The sequence below is a fragment of the Hypanus sabinus genome, chromosome 22 (genome assembly GCF_030144855.1).
Source record: "Hypanus sabinus isolate sHypSab1 chromosome 22, sHypSab1.hap1, whole genome shotgun sequence".
NCBI lineage: Eukaryota > Metazoa > Chordata > Chondrichthyes > Myliobatiformes > Dasyatidae > Hypanus > Hypanus sabinus.
Genome location: NC_082727.1, coordinates 4,836,784 through 4,854,613, shown reverse-complemented (window position 1 = coordinate 4,854,613; position 17,830 = coordinate 4,836,784). Strand labels below are relative to the sequence as shown.

At 43.6% G+C, this 17,830-nt stretch overlaps 1 protein-coding gene across 2 annotated transcripts in view; it reads left to right on the top strand.

Moving 5' to 3' along the window:
• The first annotated feature begins 13,254 nt into the window (after positions 1–13,254).
• Positions 13,255–17,830, top strand: part of mxi1 (max interactor 1, dimerization protein) — a 66,727-nt gene continuing 62,151 nt past the window's right edge. The window contains exon 1 of one of the 2 annotated variants that reach the window (XM_059946994.1): positions 13,255–13,657. In XM_059946994.1, the coding sequence (XP_059802977.1) occupies positions 13,537–13,657 (121 nt within the window). In that variant the 5' untranslated portion in view covers positions 13,255–13,536. The remainder of the gene's footprint in view (positions 13,658–17,830) is intronic. The other variant, XM_059946993.1, reaches the window with a different exon arrangement.

The window sequence follows — 17,830 nt, the reverse complement described above, 5'->3', positions numbered from 1 at the left end:
GTTGATAAAGAGAATCCTATGTAAGCATCTTTGCTGTCCAGATGTTCCAGAGTTGAGGCAGTGACAAAACACCTACTGTGGACCTGTCATGCCAGCAGCAAATCCCTTAATAAACAAAAAAACTTCATGGTCACCATTACTCATGTAGGCTTTATATCACACCCGGTTTAATTATAATTGAATGCAAATCCCACAGCTACTGTGGTAATTTTTTGACATATGTCTCTAGATTGTTAGTTTGTACATGTGCATTGCTTGAGCAGAAACAAAATTAACTTGGAACTAACACACAGGGAACCAATTGGAAGCAGATCCAATCAGGAACTAAAACACAGAGCTCTCTCCCATTCAGTGACACAAGCGACTGCAGATGCTGGAATCTGGAGCAGGAAAGAAAGATGCTGACGAACTCAGCGGGTCAGGAGCACAGAACATAGAAGAGTACAGCACAGGAACAGGCCATTCAGCCCACAATGTAAAATCAAATCAAAAACATTAAACCCTCTTACCTACACAATGTCCATATCCTTCCATCTTCCTGACATCCATATGCCTATCCACATGTCTCTTAAAAGCCTCTAATGTATTTGCCTCTACCATCATACCAGGCATCCACAACTCTGTGAGTAAAAAACTTACCCCTCACATCCCTGGTGAACTTACCCCTCTCAACTTCAATGCATGCCCTCTAGTATTAAACACTTCAACCCTGGGAAACGGATACTCCCCGCCTAATCTGTCTATGCCTCTCATAATCTTATAAACCTCTATCGGATCTCCTCTCAGCCTCTGGCGCTCCAGAGAAAACAGCCCAGGTTTATCCAGCTTTTCGTGACAGCACATGCCCTCCAAACCAGGCAGCCTCCCAGTAAACCTCTTCTGAACCCTCTCCAGAGCCTCAACATCCTTCCTACATTGGGGCGACCAGAACTGTACACAATACTGCAGACGCAAAATGAACAGTTCACATTTTGGGACACCATCTTCATTCAGTACAATGTTGAAATGGTGAGGCCTAATTTGGAGTATTGGGAGCAGTTTTAGTCACCCGCCTACAGGAAAGATGTAAATAATGCTGAAAGAGTGCAGAGAAAATTTACATATAGTAGATGTTGCTGGGATTGAAGGACCTGAGTTTTAGCACAGATTGAATAAGTTAGGTCTTTGTTCCTTTGAATGTAGAAGACTGAGAGGAGATTATTTACAGAGGTATACAAAATTATGAGGGGTATAGATAGGGTAAATGTAAGCAGGCTTTTTCCTCTGAAGTTGGGGTGACTACAACTAGAGGTCATGGGTTAAGGGTGAAAGATGAGAAGTTTAAGGGGAAGTTTAAGGAGAATGAGGGGAATCATTATAGCTCAGAGGGTCGTGAGGGCGTGAAACACTTAAGACAAGTTTGGATTGCACTGCAACCAACCACCAAGCGGGAGTACGTAACGAGAGCTGCCTTTTCAATCAGGTCCGCAGTCAAGATTTAAAAGGCGGAGCTTCGCAGCAGTTTCTCTGAGCTGCACTGCAACCAGACACCGAATGGGATTCATTAGAAAGGGCCAATAAAAATAACACAAGAGCAAGCAGAGCGGCCATTCTTTTGAGGGTGCCAGTGTTGAGCAGTGGGTTAAGCACACACCCCTGAGGTGCCCCATTGCTGATTGTCAGCAACGTGGAGTTGTTATTTCCAATCTGCACAGATTGTAGAAATGAGATTTTGAAAATGTCTTTGAAATGTCTTAGAAATGAAATCATCCAGTTGGTTGGTACAAGTTTACAGAACCCTACCAGTTACTCTGTCAGGGCCTGTCACTTCGAAGACAGCCTGACATCAGCCTCTGAGACAGAGATCAGAGGATCACCAGAATCCTCATAGCTGTCGTTTCTTCTCCCTTCAGAGCGAGCATAAAAGGCATTGATCTCATCTGGGAGGGAAGCATCACTGCCATTGATGATGTTGGGTTTCACTTTGCAGGCAGTAATATCTTACAGATACCTGCCAGAGTTGACACTCACCCGGCCTCGATCAAAATTGTTCCTTGGCTCTTGAGATAGCTCTTTGCAAGTCCCACCCGGTTTTCTTGTACAGACTTGGGTCTCCAGAGCTGAATGCCACAGCTCAATCCCTCAGCAGACTACGAACCACCTGGTTCATTCACAGCTTTTGGTTTGGGAATGTACAGTTAATTTTCATAGGCACACACTCATCCACACAAGTTTTAATGAAGTCAGTGACCGTTGTGGCGTACTCATTCAGACTCGAAGATGTATCTCTGAATACAGTCCAGTCCACCGACTCAAAGCAGTCCTGTAAGCACTCCTGCACCTCCCTTGTTCATGTCTTTTTGGTCCTCACTACTGGTGCTGCAGTCTCCAGTCGCTGGCAGTAGAAGTACAGCCAGGTGATCAGACTTCCCGAAGTGTGGGTGTGGGGTAGCACAGTAAATATTCTTGTTCTGGTCTAACAGTGCTCCAGTGTGTGTGTTACCTCTGGTACTACAAGTGATTTGTTGGTAATAATTATTTAGAGATTTCACACCCTAATCTCCTCCATCCACCCACCTACCCCCTCATCTCATCACACCTATCACTTGCCAGCTTGTACTCCCTTCCCTCTCCCCCACATTCTTCTTCTGGCTTCTTGCCCCTTTCTTTCTAGATCCGACGAAAGGCCTCTGCCTGAAACATTGACTGTTTATTCCCCTCCATAGATGCCCGCTGACTTGCTCAGTCTATCCAGCACTTTGCCTGCACAATGCTCTTCACAATCATCTTTGAAATATCGGCTTCTAAATTTCGCAAGTTGGTCTTGAGCCCACAGTCTTCTAAACTGGTTGCTGCAACAATCCACAGATATAACAGAGAATTCCGCAGATAGATTGTGCCCTTGGTCTATTTAGCGTTCTGCTTGTTGGAGTTTTCATAAGAATAATCAAGGTGGTATCGTATTAACATCTCAGTGCTCTGGTGTTACACTTCCGGGAGGTCAGCTGTGGCTCAGCTGGCAGTGCTGCTGCATTCAGATTGAAAGACTGCATGTTCAAGTCCGCCTTTCAGCAGAAAAGACCTCTCCTAATGCTCTGATGCAGAGCTAAGGGATTGTTGCACTGTTGAAGTTGCAGTCTTTTAGCTGGGACATCAACCTAAAGTTCCTGTCTTTTTTTCCTTGTTGATGGGAAAGAATCTTGTCTAATACAAGCCTTTAGTCAATCATCACTAAAATAGACACTCAGTAGCCACTTCAGTAAGTCCAGGAGTGGATCCCCATGTGCTCTGCTGCTGCTGAAGCCCATCCACTTCAAGGTTCAAAGTGCTGTACATTCCAAGATGCTCCTCCGACCATCACTGTTGTAACACGTGGTTCTTGAAGTTCTTGTCAGCTTGAACTAGTCTGGCCATTATCCTCTGACCTCTCTTGCTACCAAGGTATTTTTACCCACAGGATCGCTGCTCACTGCCACACTAGAGTCTGTTGTGCATGAAAATCCAGGAGATCAGCAGCTTCTGAGATACTCAAACCACCCTACTTGGCACCAACAATCATTCCATGGTCAAAGCCACTTAGATCACATCTCTTCCCCATTCTGATGTTTGGTCTGAACAATACCTAAACCTCTTGACCACGTCTGCATGTTTTTATGAATTGAGTTGCTGCCACATGATTGACTGATTGGATATTTGTATTGTCAAGCAAGTGTACTGCTGTACCTAATAAAGTGGCCACTGAGTGTCTTATCTACTGATTACCACATTACTGCATGAGTTCCCTACTTTATAACAGTGACTACATTTCAAAAGTTACTTCCTTGCCTGTACAGAATTAGAGATGTTCTGCCAATCTTCACTTCTTCTACGAGAGGAAGCAGAGGAGGGTACAGCATTCTTTCTTTTCTGACAAATCCCACATCCTCTCCAAACTATTAATAAAAGCACTAATGGTTACATCACTGATACAAGTATTAATCATTCAATTTAAATCTGCACACATATCACAAATGTGCAAATTGTATTCTGTTTCTGACACAGTCTCTTCCATTGTTACACCAGCATTCATCTCACACTGCTGTCCGGACTGACATACACTAAACCTGTCTATGCTAGATACTTAAAAACACAAACACGAGGAAATCTGCGGATTCTGGAAATTCAAGCAACACACACAAAATGCTGGTGGAACGCAGCAGGCCGGGCAGCATCTATAGGGAGAAGTGCTGACAATGTTTCGGGCCGAGACCCTTCATCAGAACTAACGGAAAGAAAAGATAGTAAGAGATTTGAAAGTGGGAGGGGGAGGGGGAAATCCAAAATGATAGGAGAAGACAGGAGGGGGTGGGATGAAGCTAAGAGCTGGAAAGGTGATTGGCAAAAGGGATACAGAGCTGGAGAAGAGAAAGGATCATGGGACAGGAGGCATGGGGAGAAAGAAAGGGGGAGGGGAGCACAAGAGGGAGATGGAGAGCAGGCAAGGAGTGACTATGAGAGGGGCGGAGAGAGAAAAAAAAGGAAGAAAGAGAAAAGAAAATAAGGGATAAGAGACCGTTTCGCTGAACACCTACGCTCTGTCCACCAGAGAAAGCAGGATCTGCCAGTGGCCACACATTTTAATTCCACGTCCCATTCCCATTCTGATATGTCTATCCATGGCCTCCTCTACTGTCAAGATGAAGCCACACTCAGGTTCGAGGAACAAAACTTTATATTCCGTCTGGGTAGCTTCCAACCTGATGGCATGAACATTGATTTCTCTAACTTCTGTTAATGCCCCTCCTCCCCTTCTCACCCCATCCCTGATTTATTTATTTCCCCCCTCTTTTTTTTTCTCTCTCTGCCTGTTCTCAATCTCTCTCTGGCACTCCCCTCCCCCTTTCCTTCTCCCTAGGCTTCCCGTCCCATAATCCTTTCCCTTCTCCAGCTCTGTATTGCTTTTGCCAATCACCTTTCCAGTTCTTTAGCTTCACCCCTACCCCTCCTGTCTTCTCCGATCATTTTGGATCTCCCCCTCCCCCTCCCACTTTCAAATCTCTTACTACCTTTTCTTTCAGTTAGTCCTGATGGAGGGTCTCGGCCCAAAACGTCAACAGTGCTTCTTCTTATAGATGCTGCCTGGCCTGCTGCGTTCCACCAGCATTTTGTGTGTGTTTCTATGCTATATATTATCGCTTAGGACTTAAATGCATGGGGACTTGATCAGGGAGTTTTCCAGTGGACAGTGTCCTATCCTCACTTTCTACCATCCCATTGTGGGAAAGTTATTGGAATGTTTTCTAAGGGACCAGACATATAAGCATTTGGATAGACATGGACTGATTAAGGACAGTCAGCATGGCTTTGTGCATGGTAGGTCATGTCTAACCAATCTTATAGAGTTATTTGAGGAAGCTTCCAGGAAAGTGGATGAAGACAAGGCAGTGGATGTTGTCTACATGGACTTTAGCAATGCATTTGACAAGATCCTGCATGGGAGACTGGTCAAAATGGTTCAGTCACTTGGCATTCAGGATGAGGTGGTTTTCTGGGAGAAGCCAGAGTAGGAGATGGTTGCTTCTCTAAATGGAGGCCTGTGACTAGTGGTGCGCTGCAGGGATCACTGATCACTGATCACTGTCTGTTGTTGTTTGTCATCAATATCAAAAATCTAGATAATAATGTTACTAACTGGATCAGCAAATTTTAAAAAGTATTGAAACGTAGGGCTGAACCATCGACTGCACTTTTGTCTGTAGATGCTGCCTGGCCTGCTGAGTTCCTTCAGCATTTTGTGTGTGTTTCTCAAAATTATGACATTAATGCAAGCAGGCTTTTTCCACTGAGGTGGGTGGGACTACAACCAGAGGTCATGGGTTAAGGCTGAAAGGTGAAAAGTGTAAGGACAATTTCTTTATTCAGAGTGTCTTGAGAGTGTGGGATGAGCTGTCAGCACAAGTGGTCCATGCAAGCTCAATGTCAACGTTTAAGAGAAGTTTAGATAGATACTTGGATAGTAGGGATATGTCCCTACTAGATGGGCCAAAGAGCCTGTTTCTGAGCTGTACTCTAACACAGCTTGGTATGACAAACGCTCTGCCTATGACTGCAAGAAACAGGTTGTGGACATAGCTCTGTGTGTCACAAAAACCAGCTTCCCTTTTGCAAACTTGATCAGCACCTCTCAATGCCTCAGTAAAACAGCTAACACAATCAAAGACCATGCAAATTCTTATTCCCCTCCCTCCCTTTCTGGGACTCTGCTATGCTTTCTGGGACTCACAGTTGTAATGAATTGATCTCTACGGATGGCATACAAAACAAGTTCCTCACTGTAGCTTGGTACCTGTGACAATAATAAACCAATTTATCAATTCTACAATTGTAAAAATTTACAATTTTACCTTACAGTTCCTGATATGGAAACTCCATTCCTCTTCTGCTGAAGCCATCTATATATATCTTCATCAGCTAGAAACAGTTCTATTTCTTTCCATTTATCCAGTTTCACTTTGCATAAACTTCATTTAATGTAGCTGAGGTGAACTTTGGCCTTCTTTTCTCTCTTGTCGCCAGCTCACTTCAGCTGAATCGGCGTCAGACTTCTTTTACTCGTTTTATAATTTCTTCATCCCCACCCAATTTAGAAAGTCAAAGCTGCATCCTTTGGATGGGCCACCAAGATACTACCTGCTTTCAGGAGGACACAAAAGAACCCAGGTTTCTATTTGAAGAGAACAGAGACTTACCCTGGCAGCCCAGCCAAGATTAGGCCGTCAAAGGCTTAATAATTTATCTAGCAATACGCTGCTTAGCTTTTTATTTCCCTGCTGTAGAAGAGGCCTTGCAGATTGTAGCTTCCCTCGTCTAGGTACTCGAGTTTCCTCTCACGTCCCAAAGATGTGGGCTGGTTGGTTAAGTGCCCTAGGGTGGTAGAATTGAGGCAGCTGATGAGAATGTGGGGAGAATAAGAAATGGAATTAGTGTAGTATTAGTGAGTCCTGAAGGAAGGTTGGCCCAAAATATCTTCTTTTTAATTCCTTTCCATAGAGTTCCTCCAGTAAAATACTGGAGTGTGTGTGTTGCTCTGGATTTCCAGCAACTGCAGGATCTCTTGTGTTAGTGTAGGATCCATGTAAATAAGTGCTTGATGGTCAACTTGGACTTCAAATTGATGTAGGTGTCCATGATTCTATTTGCTGAAGGACAGCATTGATTACACTCAAAAGAAATGTATTGATGAGGAAGCACTTTGGGACTTCTTTGAATGCTTGAAAGACACCATGCAGCTTCCTGCTTTACTTTCTTTCTGCAAATTCTGAATATCAGATGATGCCAAAATTGTAGCAACACGCACTAAATGCAGGAGGAACTCATCAGGTCAGGCAGCATCTATGTAAAAAAATAAACAGTTGACAATTCAAGCCGAGACCCTTCTTCAGGACAAAAGACATTTGCAATTCGTAAGGAGTAGCAAACTGTATCAGTAATTTTAAACATGATACTATTTATTTGTAATGACATTACTCTGTGCACTTGTAGTACTGAAATTTAGTGATATGTTCTGATGTAATCAGAGTATGCTTCTCGGTCAGACTGGAACCACTTAATTGATTGCATAAACTTCTGGAAGGTGTCCGCTGTATTTCAGCCAATACAAATTGAGGAAGAAATTATTTATAACGTGACTTGTAGGTAGAAAAATGTTGCAAGGCATTTACGAACAATTGACAGAATCGTTAAAAAAGAGGAGTCATTTATTTCCTTCCCTTTTTGTTTTCAACTTGAAATGACCTAGGAGATATTTCAGATGATTATTAAGAGGACGAGAGAAGTTGGTGATCTAATGAAGCTTCCAGTAACTAAAAATATTAGCTCCTAATTAGTCTTGGGTGGACAATTTAACTATCTGGTCAGTGACCCGAAAAATGCACTGTGGTTAGCAGCTAAATGCTACCAGACCAGAAACTAACCATGTCTGGTGCCAGCTGCACTTTAATATTAAAAGAAATCAAAGCAAATGTAGGCCAGGTTCCTTCACAACGCCGTCCACTTCGCCTCTCTTCCCCATCAATGCTCGCAAATTCTTATTTCATAACACCAGGGCTCCAGCAAGGAAAAAAGATTATTTCAAAGAACAGTGGGTGAATCAGGATAGATGGACTAGACCACACCAGACTTTAAAAAGCCATGTTTTGCACCACTCATAAATATTCTGAGCAAAGGCATTTTAGGATTCTAGATTTCATTTTTCTAGTTTGTTGAGTTACATAAACTGAACAATTAATTGGTATCACTGGACTAAAACAACGATAACATGCATTTATATAACTACCTGCAAAGTGAAAAGGAGGTGTGGAGAAGCATACTGAAACTACAGATGACATTTAGTATCACTGATATCAGCAATGGCCCAGTTGGCCTCTGAGTCAGAAGATGAAAATATTTATTTTGCTAGCAACTATTTTGTTCAAAAAGAAGTAAAATAGCCATCCATTGATGTCTCAGCTGCTGTAGTCAGAGCGTGCTTTACAATGGTTCAGTCCTCAGCTCCGGTGCTATCTCTGTGGAGTTTGCATTATTGCTGCTTGAACATGTGGGTCCGTTCCAGATGCTCGGAATTCCTCCAACATCCCAAAGACGGGTGTTCTAGGTTAGTCGTCCATGATAAATTTCCCCTGGAACATAGGTGAGAGGTAGGATCTTTGGGAGGTAAATCAGAATGAAACTGGGCTGGTGTAGGGTTAATGTAAATGTCTGCTTGATGGTTAGCACAAACTTGATAGGCTGAAATGTCTGTTTCCATGCTGAATGACTCTACATGATAAACTCTGAGTCATATGGTAGTAAGCTGCTCTTTTTTAAATTTCAACTACCCCTCACATTAGTTGACTGTACACCACACAACCCTCCTGCCGGTCGAGTACATATCACTTTTTCCTCTCCTTTATCAGATGCATATCATTCCACCCATTCATTTTGGTGAACAGCGCTTCATTCTTCTAAACTTCCTCCTGTCAATCCCTTTCTCCCTAGTTAGTCAATATCGATGGTATTTCTAATTTTCGTTTCCATCTGTGTGGGCTCTCTGTAGGTGATTGTAGGAACCAAACTTTACTCCTCAGTATGAGTGACACCGCACAGAAACAGGCTCTTCGGCCCACAGACTCTGCTGACTATCAACTAATCCAACATTTTAAAAAATTCTCCCCACACTCTAGTCAATCCCTCCAGGTTCTCCACCTGCCTACACCCTAGCAGCAATTTACAGTGGGCAGGACACAAAGTCAAAGTCAAAGTCATTGCCATGTGCACAAGTGTGATGAAAAACACTCGCAACAGCATCTAGAACAAGAGAATGTGCAGGTGCTGGAAATCCGAGCAATGCTGGAGGAACTCGGCAGGCCAGGCAGCATCTGTGGGGAAGAAAGTACAGTCAATGCTTTGGGCCAAAACCTTTCGGCAGGGCTGGAGAAAAAAGATGAGGAGTAAGAAAGTGGGGGGAGGAGGAAGAGCCACAGGGTGACAGGTGAAACCTGGGGGGCGGGGTGAAGTAAAGAGCTGGGAAGTTGATTGGTGAAAAAGATCAAGGGCTAGAGAATGGGGAAGCTGAGAGAATAGAAGGCCATGGAAGAAAGGGAAGGGGAGGAGGTGATGGGCCAGTGAGATGAGGGAGGGAAAAGAGAATGGGGAATGGTGAAGGGGGCGGGGGGGTATATTACTGGAAGTTCAAGAGATTGATGTTCATGTCATCGGGTTGGAGGCTACCCCGCCAGAATATAAGGTGTTGCTCCTCCAACCTGAGTGTGGCCTTATCGTGACAGAAGGAGACCATGGATAGACATATCAGAATGGGAATGGGAAGTGGAATTTAAGTGGGTGCCTACTGGAAGATCCTGCTTGTTCTGACAGAGTGTAGATGCTCGGCAAAGTGGTCTCCAATCTACATCGGGTCTCTCCGATATACAGGCGGCCACACTGAGAGCACCGGATATGATCCCAACAGACTCATGAGTGAAGTGTCGTCTCACCTGGAAGGACTGTTTGGGGCACTGAATGGTAGTGAGGGAGGAGGTGTAGGGGCAGGTGTAGCACTTGTTCTGCTTGCAAGGATAAGTGCCAGGAGGTAGATCAGAGGGGAGGGCAGAATAGACAAGGGTCGACTGAACTCTTTTCCATTGATGCTGCATGGCCTGTTGAGATCTTCCAGCATCTTGTGTGTGTTGCAACAGCATCTAAGCAGCATTCATAAGTAAAAACATTTTTTTACAAAAAAAAACACCATTATAACATAATTTAGTCCGAAGTGATCCAGGTAGACTTGGCTTGGTACAAAGTGGCCATAGCATTCATAGGGGAAAGAGAGGGAAGTTAGGAAAGACAAAAGATTGGTGCCGCCTCCCCACACCAAGCCCAGATCAGTAATTGCCCTGCGGGGTCAATGGAATTGCGGGTCTTGCGGGCTGGAGACACGAGGGCTTGTGGCGCCATAAGTATGTGAGTCGGCGAGTCCAGAGTTTGGGGTCCCGTCATCAGCGGGTTTGAAGTTTGAGGTCAGGAGTTCACGGTCCCAGGGTTGATAGTGAAGATCAAAACCTGAAGGTCAATTGGAAATCCGGAAGTTGAGGCTGAGGCCTGGGTCTGCAAGGCTGCGAGTCCACTGGGGAAGTCAGAGACCTGATATCTGCGAGTAGCTGAAGCCCGAGGACAATGGAAGGGCGAAAAGGGATGGTTCTGCTGAACTTTTACATAAATTATGTTAGCACTGGAATGTGAGGCGACTCTTGCAGGCTGCTCCAGAACATCCCTAGATTGTTAGTTGTTAAGGCAGACTGTAACAGACTCAAAACACTGGAGGAACTCAGCAGGTCAGGCATGAATAAACAGGCAACGTTTTGGGCCAAGAACCTTCTTTTAAACTAGAAAGGAAGGATGAACATGCCAGAATAAAAACGAGGGGAGAAGGGAAGGTGATAGGTGAAGCCGGATGAGTAGGAAAGGAAAAGGGCCACAGAAGAAGGTCTCTGGTAGCAGAGCAGGGTGGACTATGGGAGAAAGGGAAGAATGAGGGGAACTAGGGCGAGGTGACAGGAGAAGAAGTAAGAGGCCAGAATGGGGAATAGAAGAAGAGGGTAAGGGATGGAAAAAATAGTAGAAGGAGAAATCGATGTTCATGTCCTCAGGTTGGAGACTACCCAGACAAAATTTGAGGTGTTGCTCCTCCACCCTGAGAGAGGCCTCATTGTGACAAAAGAGGAGGCCATGGACCTTCATGTCAGAACAGGAATGGGAATAGGAACTAAAACGGATTGCCACTGGGAAAGTCTGCTTTTGGAACATAGAGAAGAGGTGCTCGGCAACGCAGTCCCCCAACTCAAGTCAGGTCTCAGCAACACAGAGGAGCACCGGAAACAGTAGACGACCCCAGCAGATTTGCAGGTGAAGTGTTGTTCGCCAAGAAAGATTGTTTGGGGTCCTGAATGGAGGTAAGGGAGAAGGTGAATGGCCAGGTGTTGCACTTCTGTCACCCGCAGGGAAATTCGCCAGCAGGGAGATTAATGGGCAGGATGAGAGAATCGCAGAGGGAGCAATCACTGCAGAAAGCAGAGAGTGGAGGGGGAAGTAAAGAAGCTTTAGATGGTAGGATCCCAATGAAGATGGCAGGAGTTGTGGAGAATGATGTGTTGGTAGGTGAGGATACAAGGTGACAGTGACAGAGAGAGGGACGGGGATGGGGGGTAGTGTGATGAGCCATACTGAAACAGTTCTGTCATTCAATCATTTCAATGTCTGTACTTGTGGACATGACAACAAACTCAACTTTGCCCTTGTAAGTTGTCCACCAGACAATATTGTCTGTCTGTAACTACTTGAATGGAATCCATTAAAAGTGGATCTTTAATTTGCCAGAATAATCAAGGTAGCAGATTCCTTCTATTTGAAGCATATTAGGAACCAAATGAAGTTTTACAATAATCCAGTAGTTCACACTACTAATTACAGATTCATTTATTTACTTGTAATTAAATTTCCCCAAGGTCATAGTAGAAAGATAGATAGAAAAGTTAGCTTTATTTGTCACATGTACAGTGAAATGCGTTGTTTTGCGTTATCTGAGGATGTGTTGAGGGCAGCCCCGAATTGTCACCATGCCATCACGCCATGCCCTCTGCTTACGAACCCGAACCCGCACACCTTTGTAATGTGGGGGACACTGGTGCACACAGAAAAAACCCACACGGTCACGGGGAAAATGTACAAATGCCTTACAGGCAGCGACAGAATTAAACCCGGGTCGCTGGCATCATAATAGAAATATGCTAACTGCTACGCTACCTAGTAGGACAAACACACCACTCTAGTAAATTCCTAGTCCAAAAACTTGTGCTTCCGTATGGGTTCAAGCAGAAGCCAGCAGGGTTCAAAGTTCAAAGTAAATTTATTATCAAAGTACCAATATGTCTCCATATACAACCCCGAGGTTCATTTTCTTGCGGGAAAACTTGACTGTGTTTATATTTCCTACTGATGACTCTGTAAGTGCTTATAAAGCATTCCCGTGGCCTTATAGCGGGATAATAAATCAGCCATGATGGAATGGCAGAGCAGACTTAATGGGCCAAATGGCCTAATTCTGCTTTAAGTCTTATAGTCTAAACCAGGGGTTCCCAACCGTTTTTTTTTACCATGGACTACTACCGTTAAGCAAGGGGTCGCGGGCCTCAGGTTGGGAACCCCAGTTCTACAGTTGTAATCGTATTCACTACTACTTTACCACTTTCTTCGGCAAACTCGCCAGCCTCTGTGTGGATGTTGCCCCCTCGCCCTACATCTGTCCCCTCTAATCTGAAACGGGAAAGAACGACAGTGACCAGTCACTCTACCTCTCCCTCTCATGATTTTCACCCCTCAGCCTCCCACGCTCCGAGGAAAATGCCCAGTCTATCCCGTCTCTCCTTTAAACTCTAGTCCTCGGTCGCTTCTGCCCCCTTTCAGCCGTACTGACATCTTTCCAATAGCTGAGGAATGTGTTTTCGCCGGCTGTGAATAGTCTGCATAAATTAAGCTCGGATCCTGATTTATATTTTACAGGGGTGATTTAAAGTGACGGTCGTAAATCTGTTTACACAGTATACTCTAAATTCGAAGACTTTTTTTTAATTCCACTTTAATTAAATGAATGTTTTTTTGTTTTAAGGATTAAAATTTCTCTTGGTGAATGGCAGCTTCGGGTATAATTGGAGTGAGTTACGTTTCATTCCTCAACTCAGCCTGTGCCTCGGATTCATTTAATGCTGTCTGGCTTTTAGACATAGGCGCTTAAACGACACGGAGTGGCGCGCCGGGCTCGAAGTCTTTTCTTTCCCCCTCAGGAATAAAGGGAAGCGTCTGTAGGGTCGGATCAGGCAGGAATGCTGAATAACTCTATTCAGTGCCGGCATCAGTCACAGACAGGCTGAGCCTCACATGGGAGAGAGGAATGGGAAAACGCGGAAGGCCCATGGAAGTCTAATTGCCTGTCACTTACCTGTGTCCGTGCGTTCAGCTGTTCTGTAACTCGGCAGAAATCGTGCAACAATGTCGTGGCTCTCACTCGCCAACGTCCTTAACCCAGGAGAGATCGACACTTTCCTGCAGAATGTTCAAATGCTCCTGAAAGCGGCAAATTACATAGAAACGACCCAGCAAAAAAACAAGAGTAAGTCTGAAAGGGACGTAGAAATGGTCACGCGTGAGTTTCAAACAAAACTCTGTACTTTTGCATATAGCTGGACTGTAAGCACTTAAAATAAACCAGAGACGCCCATTCTGTCGCAACCCGAAAGTTTCAGTACCATTAATATAGGTCAGTAGCCCATCGTACAGGTGTTCCACAAGGGGATAGATTAAATATATTTTTGAAAGTGTAAGGCAATATTCCATTGCACTGTTCTGGAATATAGTTTTTAATTGCGCAGTTGTAATTGAAGCAGTGGGATTACATACTACTCACAGACCAGTATACAAGGCAACAATTTTTGAAGATGTTATATTTAAAATGAATTCAAATGTGGAAAATAGCCGGAGCAGCGAATCAGAAATTGCGTACCGCTTGGTTACTTCCTTTAACCTTCGAATAATAACAGATTCTTAAATTAGTTGCGGTGTTTAATTAGCGTAATGTTAATTTCGCAGAGGAATTAAAATATCGGTTTGAATCCAACGAGAAATCTAACCTCTCTATTCTCTTTAATCTCTCCGATGTGTAGGAAGACTGTGAGATAAGCGTAAAGCCTTTTCTCCTACGTTCCCCAGACAGCCCCATGTATAATTAACCAGTTTGAGGAGCGCTCTGTATAAAAAGTCGTCTCGTAACCCAGGGGACTCTATAAAGTTATTGGGATGCATTTGACGCCGTTTAATGTTAACGTTTCGTTATGATGGGGTTCAGTGACGACAGGTGTACTTTTTCGATGTAACAATCAGTATACTTCAACGCCACGTGTTATGAGAAGAACGGGCAAGTGATGCAGAGTCAACCGGGCCTGTATGGTGCCGTAATCTGCCCCAAATCTCCACTGCACACCCGAATTAACAAAACAGCGTGAACAACGTCTTTGTTTCTATATTCTGCACGGGAGTTCCTGTTTAAAAAAACATTTTTATCTCTCTCTCAACAGGACATTACACTTTAGTAAAATGTCACGAGGTGAGCTAGCCGAAATAATAAGGTTTTGTGCCTCTGGCAACGTTTCGATATGATGCCCGTAGGAGAACTTTGCCTAAAAGAGTTTACTGTCTATAGTTAGCGACGAAAACAAAAGATGATTAAAACAGGCCCAGTTACTGACAGGGTTAATGTTTTGTGATTCTCTCAATACAGTCAATTTTCAATAGAGAAAAACGCGGCGTTACAGCAAAGTTTGCCAGATGTACTGGGGGAGAGCGAGTGGGTTCCGAGTTAAGATGTAGTCATGGGCATAAATATGTGGGCTTCACGTAACTAATACGTCTTTTATTTTGCATTATCAGTTTCAAAATGATTATGCTGTATTTTGAAAGATTATATCTTACTCAGTTATTAACAAGTTCAAACTGTTTTTCTGCATCTGAGAAGTTGCTTTAGGTAACATTCTAATGCTAACACCATTTAAGAAAATAAAAATACGATTGATTTTTGCCAGAATTCAAGTAGATGAAACAATACACAGTAAAAGTTACAGAAAATCCAATTGTTTTTACAAATATTGTTTCTACCCCAAACTTTCACCCACTATCAGAGTTCTCTATTCACAACAGAAGACGAGCTTTCAAAGGCTGAGAGATTTACATTCTGTGATACTCTGGAGGCCAGATTGAAGTGGTTTTGGTGGTGTTCAGTTTTGCTACTTAACAGCTTAATTGAGAGTTAACAGAACCCAATGTTGGTTTGTGACACATAACTTTAACATCTCTTATTTCTATAAATCCTGGGCATGGAGATATCTAACCTTCATTCTATATATTAAAAAACAACCCTGTGAGGCATGACTGCTTTAGATACCAATCAACCACTTTACCACATTCCTTTGAAACTTGGTGATGTCCATCAGTGACCCATACAACTTCTTGTGGGGGTTGATATAACACCGTAAGTTTAACAAAGACGTGAGGATTTCTATTCTTCAGACGTTAGACCTGTAATGTTTAAATTCAAAGTTAAAACCAAGACCCCTGATAGAAGCATAGTACATTTTATCCATAATGTTGTGAAGCAGAAGTATTATGCACTAAGTATATTAAATGCTGCGACTCTGCATAGCTCCAGCATTCATTTCAGAGCTGCTTCCTCACATCTCCAGAGATTTGGGTTTGATCCTGACCTCTAATGCTGTCTGTGTGAAGTTTGCATGTTTTGCTGTGACTGCATGGATCTTCCCCAAGACCTTTGGTTTCCTGCCAAAGACATGGGGCTTGGTAGGTTATTGGGCCACTCTAAGTTGCTGGTGGTGTGTATGTGGGAGGTGGGGAGATGGGGAGGGTTGTTGTTAAGAGGTGACATGCGATTAATGTAAATAGATGCCTGACTGGTTCAGTAGATCAAAAACATATTTTCCATTCTGTGGTCCTACTCATGAGGCACTTGTTATTAATGACCCCAGAATCCAGACATCTCAAGTATGTACAATATATATATTTTTAAATGTAATTAGTGACAGAGATTGGTAAATGGTAATGAACATGCACGTGGCAGATTCAAAACTCACCCAGATGTTTGAAGGATCAAAAGGATCCCATGGGGACCATTCTGAAAAAAAAGTTCAAGAGAGAATCTTGGCTGCAAGGAGAGTTGGAGGGGTCCAACCTTTCTTTTATACCAGGGACCAACACCATTAAGCTAAAGGTCCCTGGATCCCAGGTTGGGAACCCCAGTCCAGAGGATGTTCCTGGGAATGTAAGGGTTAATGTATGAGGAATGTTTGATGGCTCTGACCCCGCACTCACTGGAGTTTAGAAGAATCGGGGGTTGGTCTAATTGAAAAACTCCGATTATTGAAAGGACTAGAATAGAGTGGATGTGGAGACGATTTTTCCTGTTATGGTTGAGTCTATGACCAGAGGGCACAACTTCAGAATCAAAGGAGGTCCCTTTAGAACAGAGATGAGAAGGAATTTCTTAAGCCAAAGGACGATGAATCTGTGAAATTCATTGCCACGGATGATGGAGCAAGCCGTCGGGTACACTTCAACAGAGGTGAATAGGTTCTCGACTAGTAAAGATGTCAAAGGTTATGGGGAGAAGACAGGAGAATGGTGACTGAAAGAAAATAGATCAATCAATCATTATCAAATGGCCGAGCAGATTCAATGGTCTAATTCTGCTACTATGTCGCACACTTTATGTAATTGGCTGAGCCATAGAGAAATGAGGTGCCATTAATGACCGGATTTCTTTTACCTCCTTGCTTCTCCTCGTCTTGTAACTTGAAACTCAAAAGAGGATGACATCATCAAATCTATTAGGTCATAACCACATGTATCTTAAATATTCATCCTTAGGGATGTGGTCATTGCTGGAAAGACCAGCATTTGCTACCACTCCCTGACTGTACTTGAGGAGGTGTTGGAGCACTACCTTCCAGCATTGCTGCAATCCTTCTTCGACTGTGTTAGGCAGGAAGTTCCAGGATTTAGACCCATTGACTGGTTTTACTGGGACACCTTGAGGTCAAAGGTTATCACTCTTACCTCACGTTTAGAAGGTCTTTGGTGATGATTGAGTGTAAACTGTTATGGAGGCAGTTAGGTGGATTTGTCCTGTGGTGTTCACAGGTGCTGGCTGATGCTCATTACCTCATCCAAATGACCATTATTCATTTAGGGAGGCTGGCTGGAGAATGCCAGCAGGCCACTGAAGTAAAAAATGTAATGCAAACACTCAGGAGGTGGGGATGTTCACAAAGCCTTCTCCTGTTGCATGTTTACAAAGCATTCAGAGCTTGGCCCTATCTAGACCCAATACAAATTATGAATTTTCCAGAGCAAAAGAGCAAGAAGAACTCAGTGGGCTGGGCAGTGTAGCCACTACAAATGCACCTTGCCTCCGTAGATGCCGCCTGACCCTCTGAGCTCCCCCTGAAGTTTGTGTCTTGTTCTAGATTACAGCATCTGCAGTCTCTTGTGTTCAAAGTTCAAAATAATTTTATTATCAAAGTACAAGCAGTATTATGCAAAAATCGTAGAGACACACACACACACACACACACACACACACATATATATATATATATAGAGCAAAAGTGTCTAGGACTTTTGCACAATACTGTATTTGTCAACATGGAGTGGTGAGTGAGTTTCTAAACTGGCAGGAGCAAGGGATGTTGGGAATTGTGAGGGTGGAGCACTGTGAGAG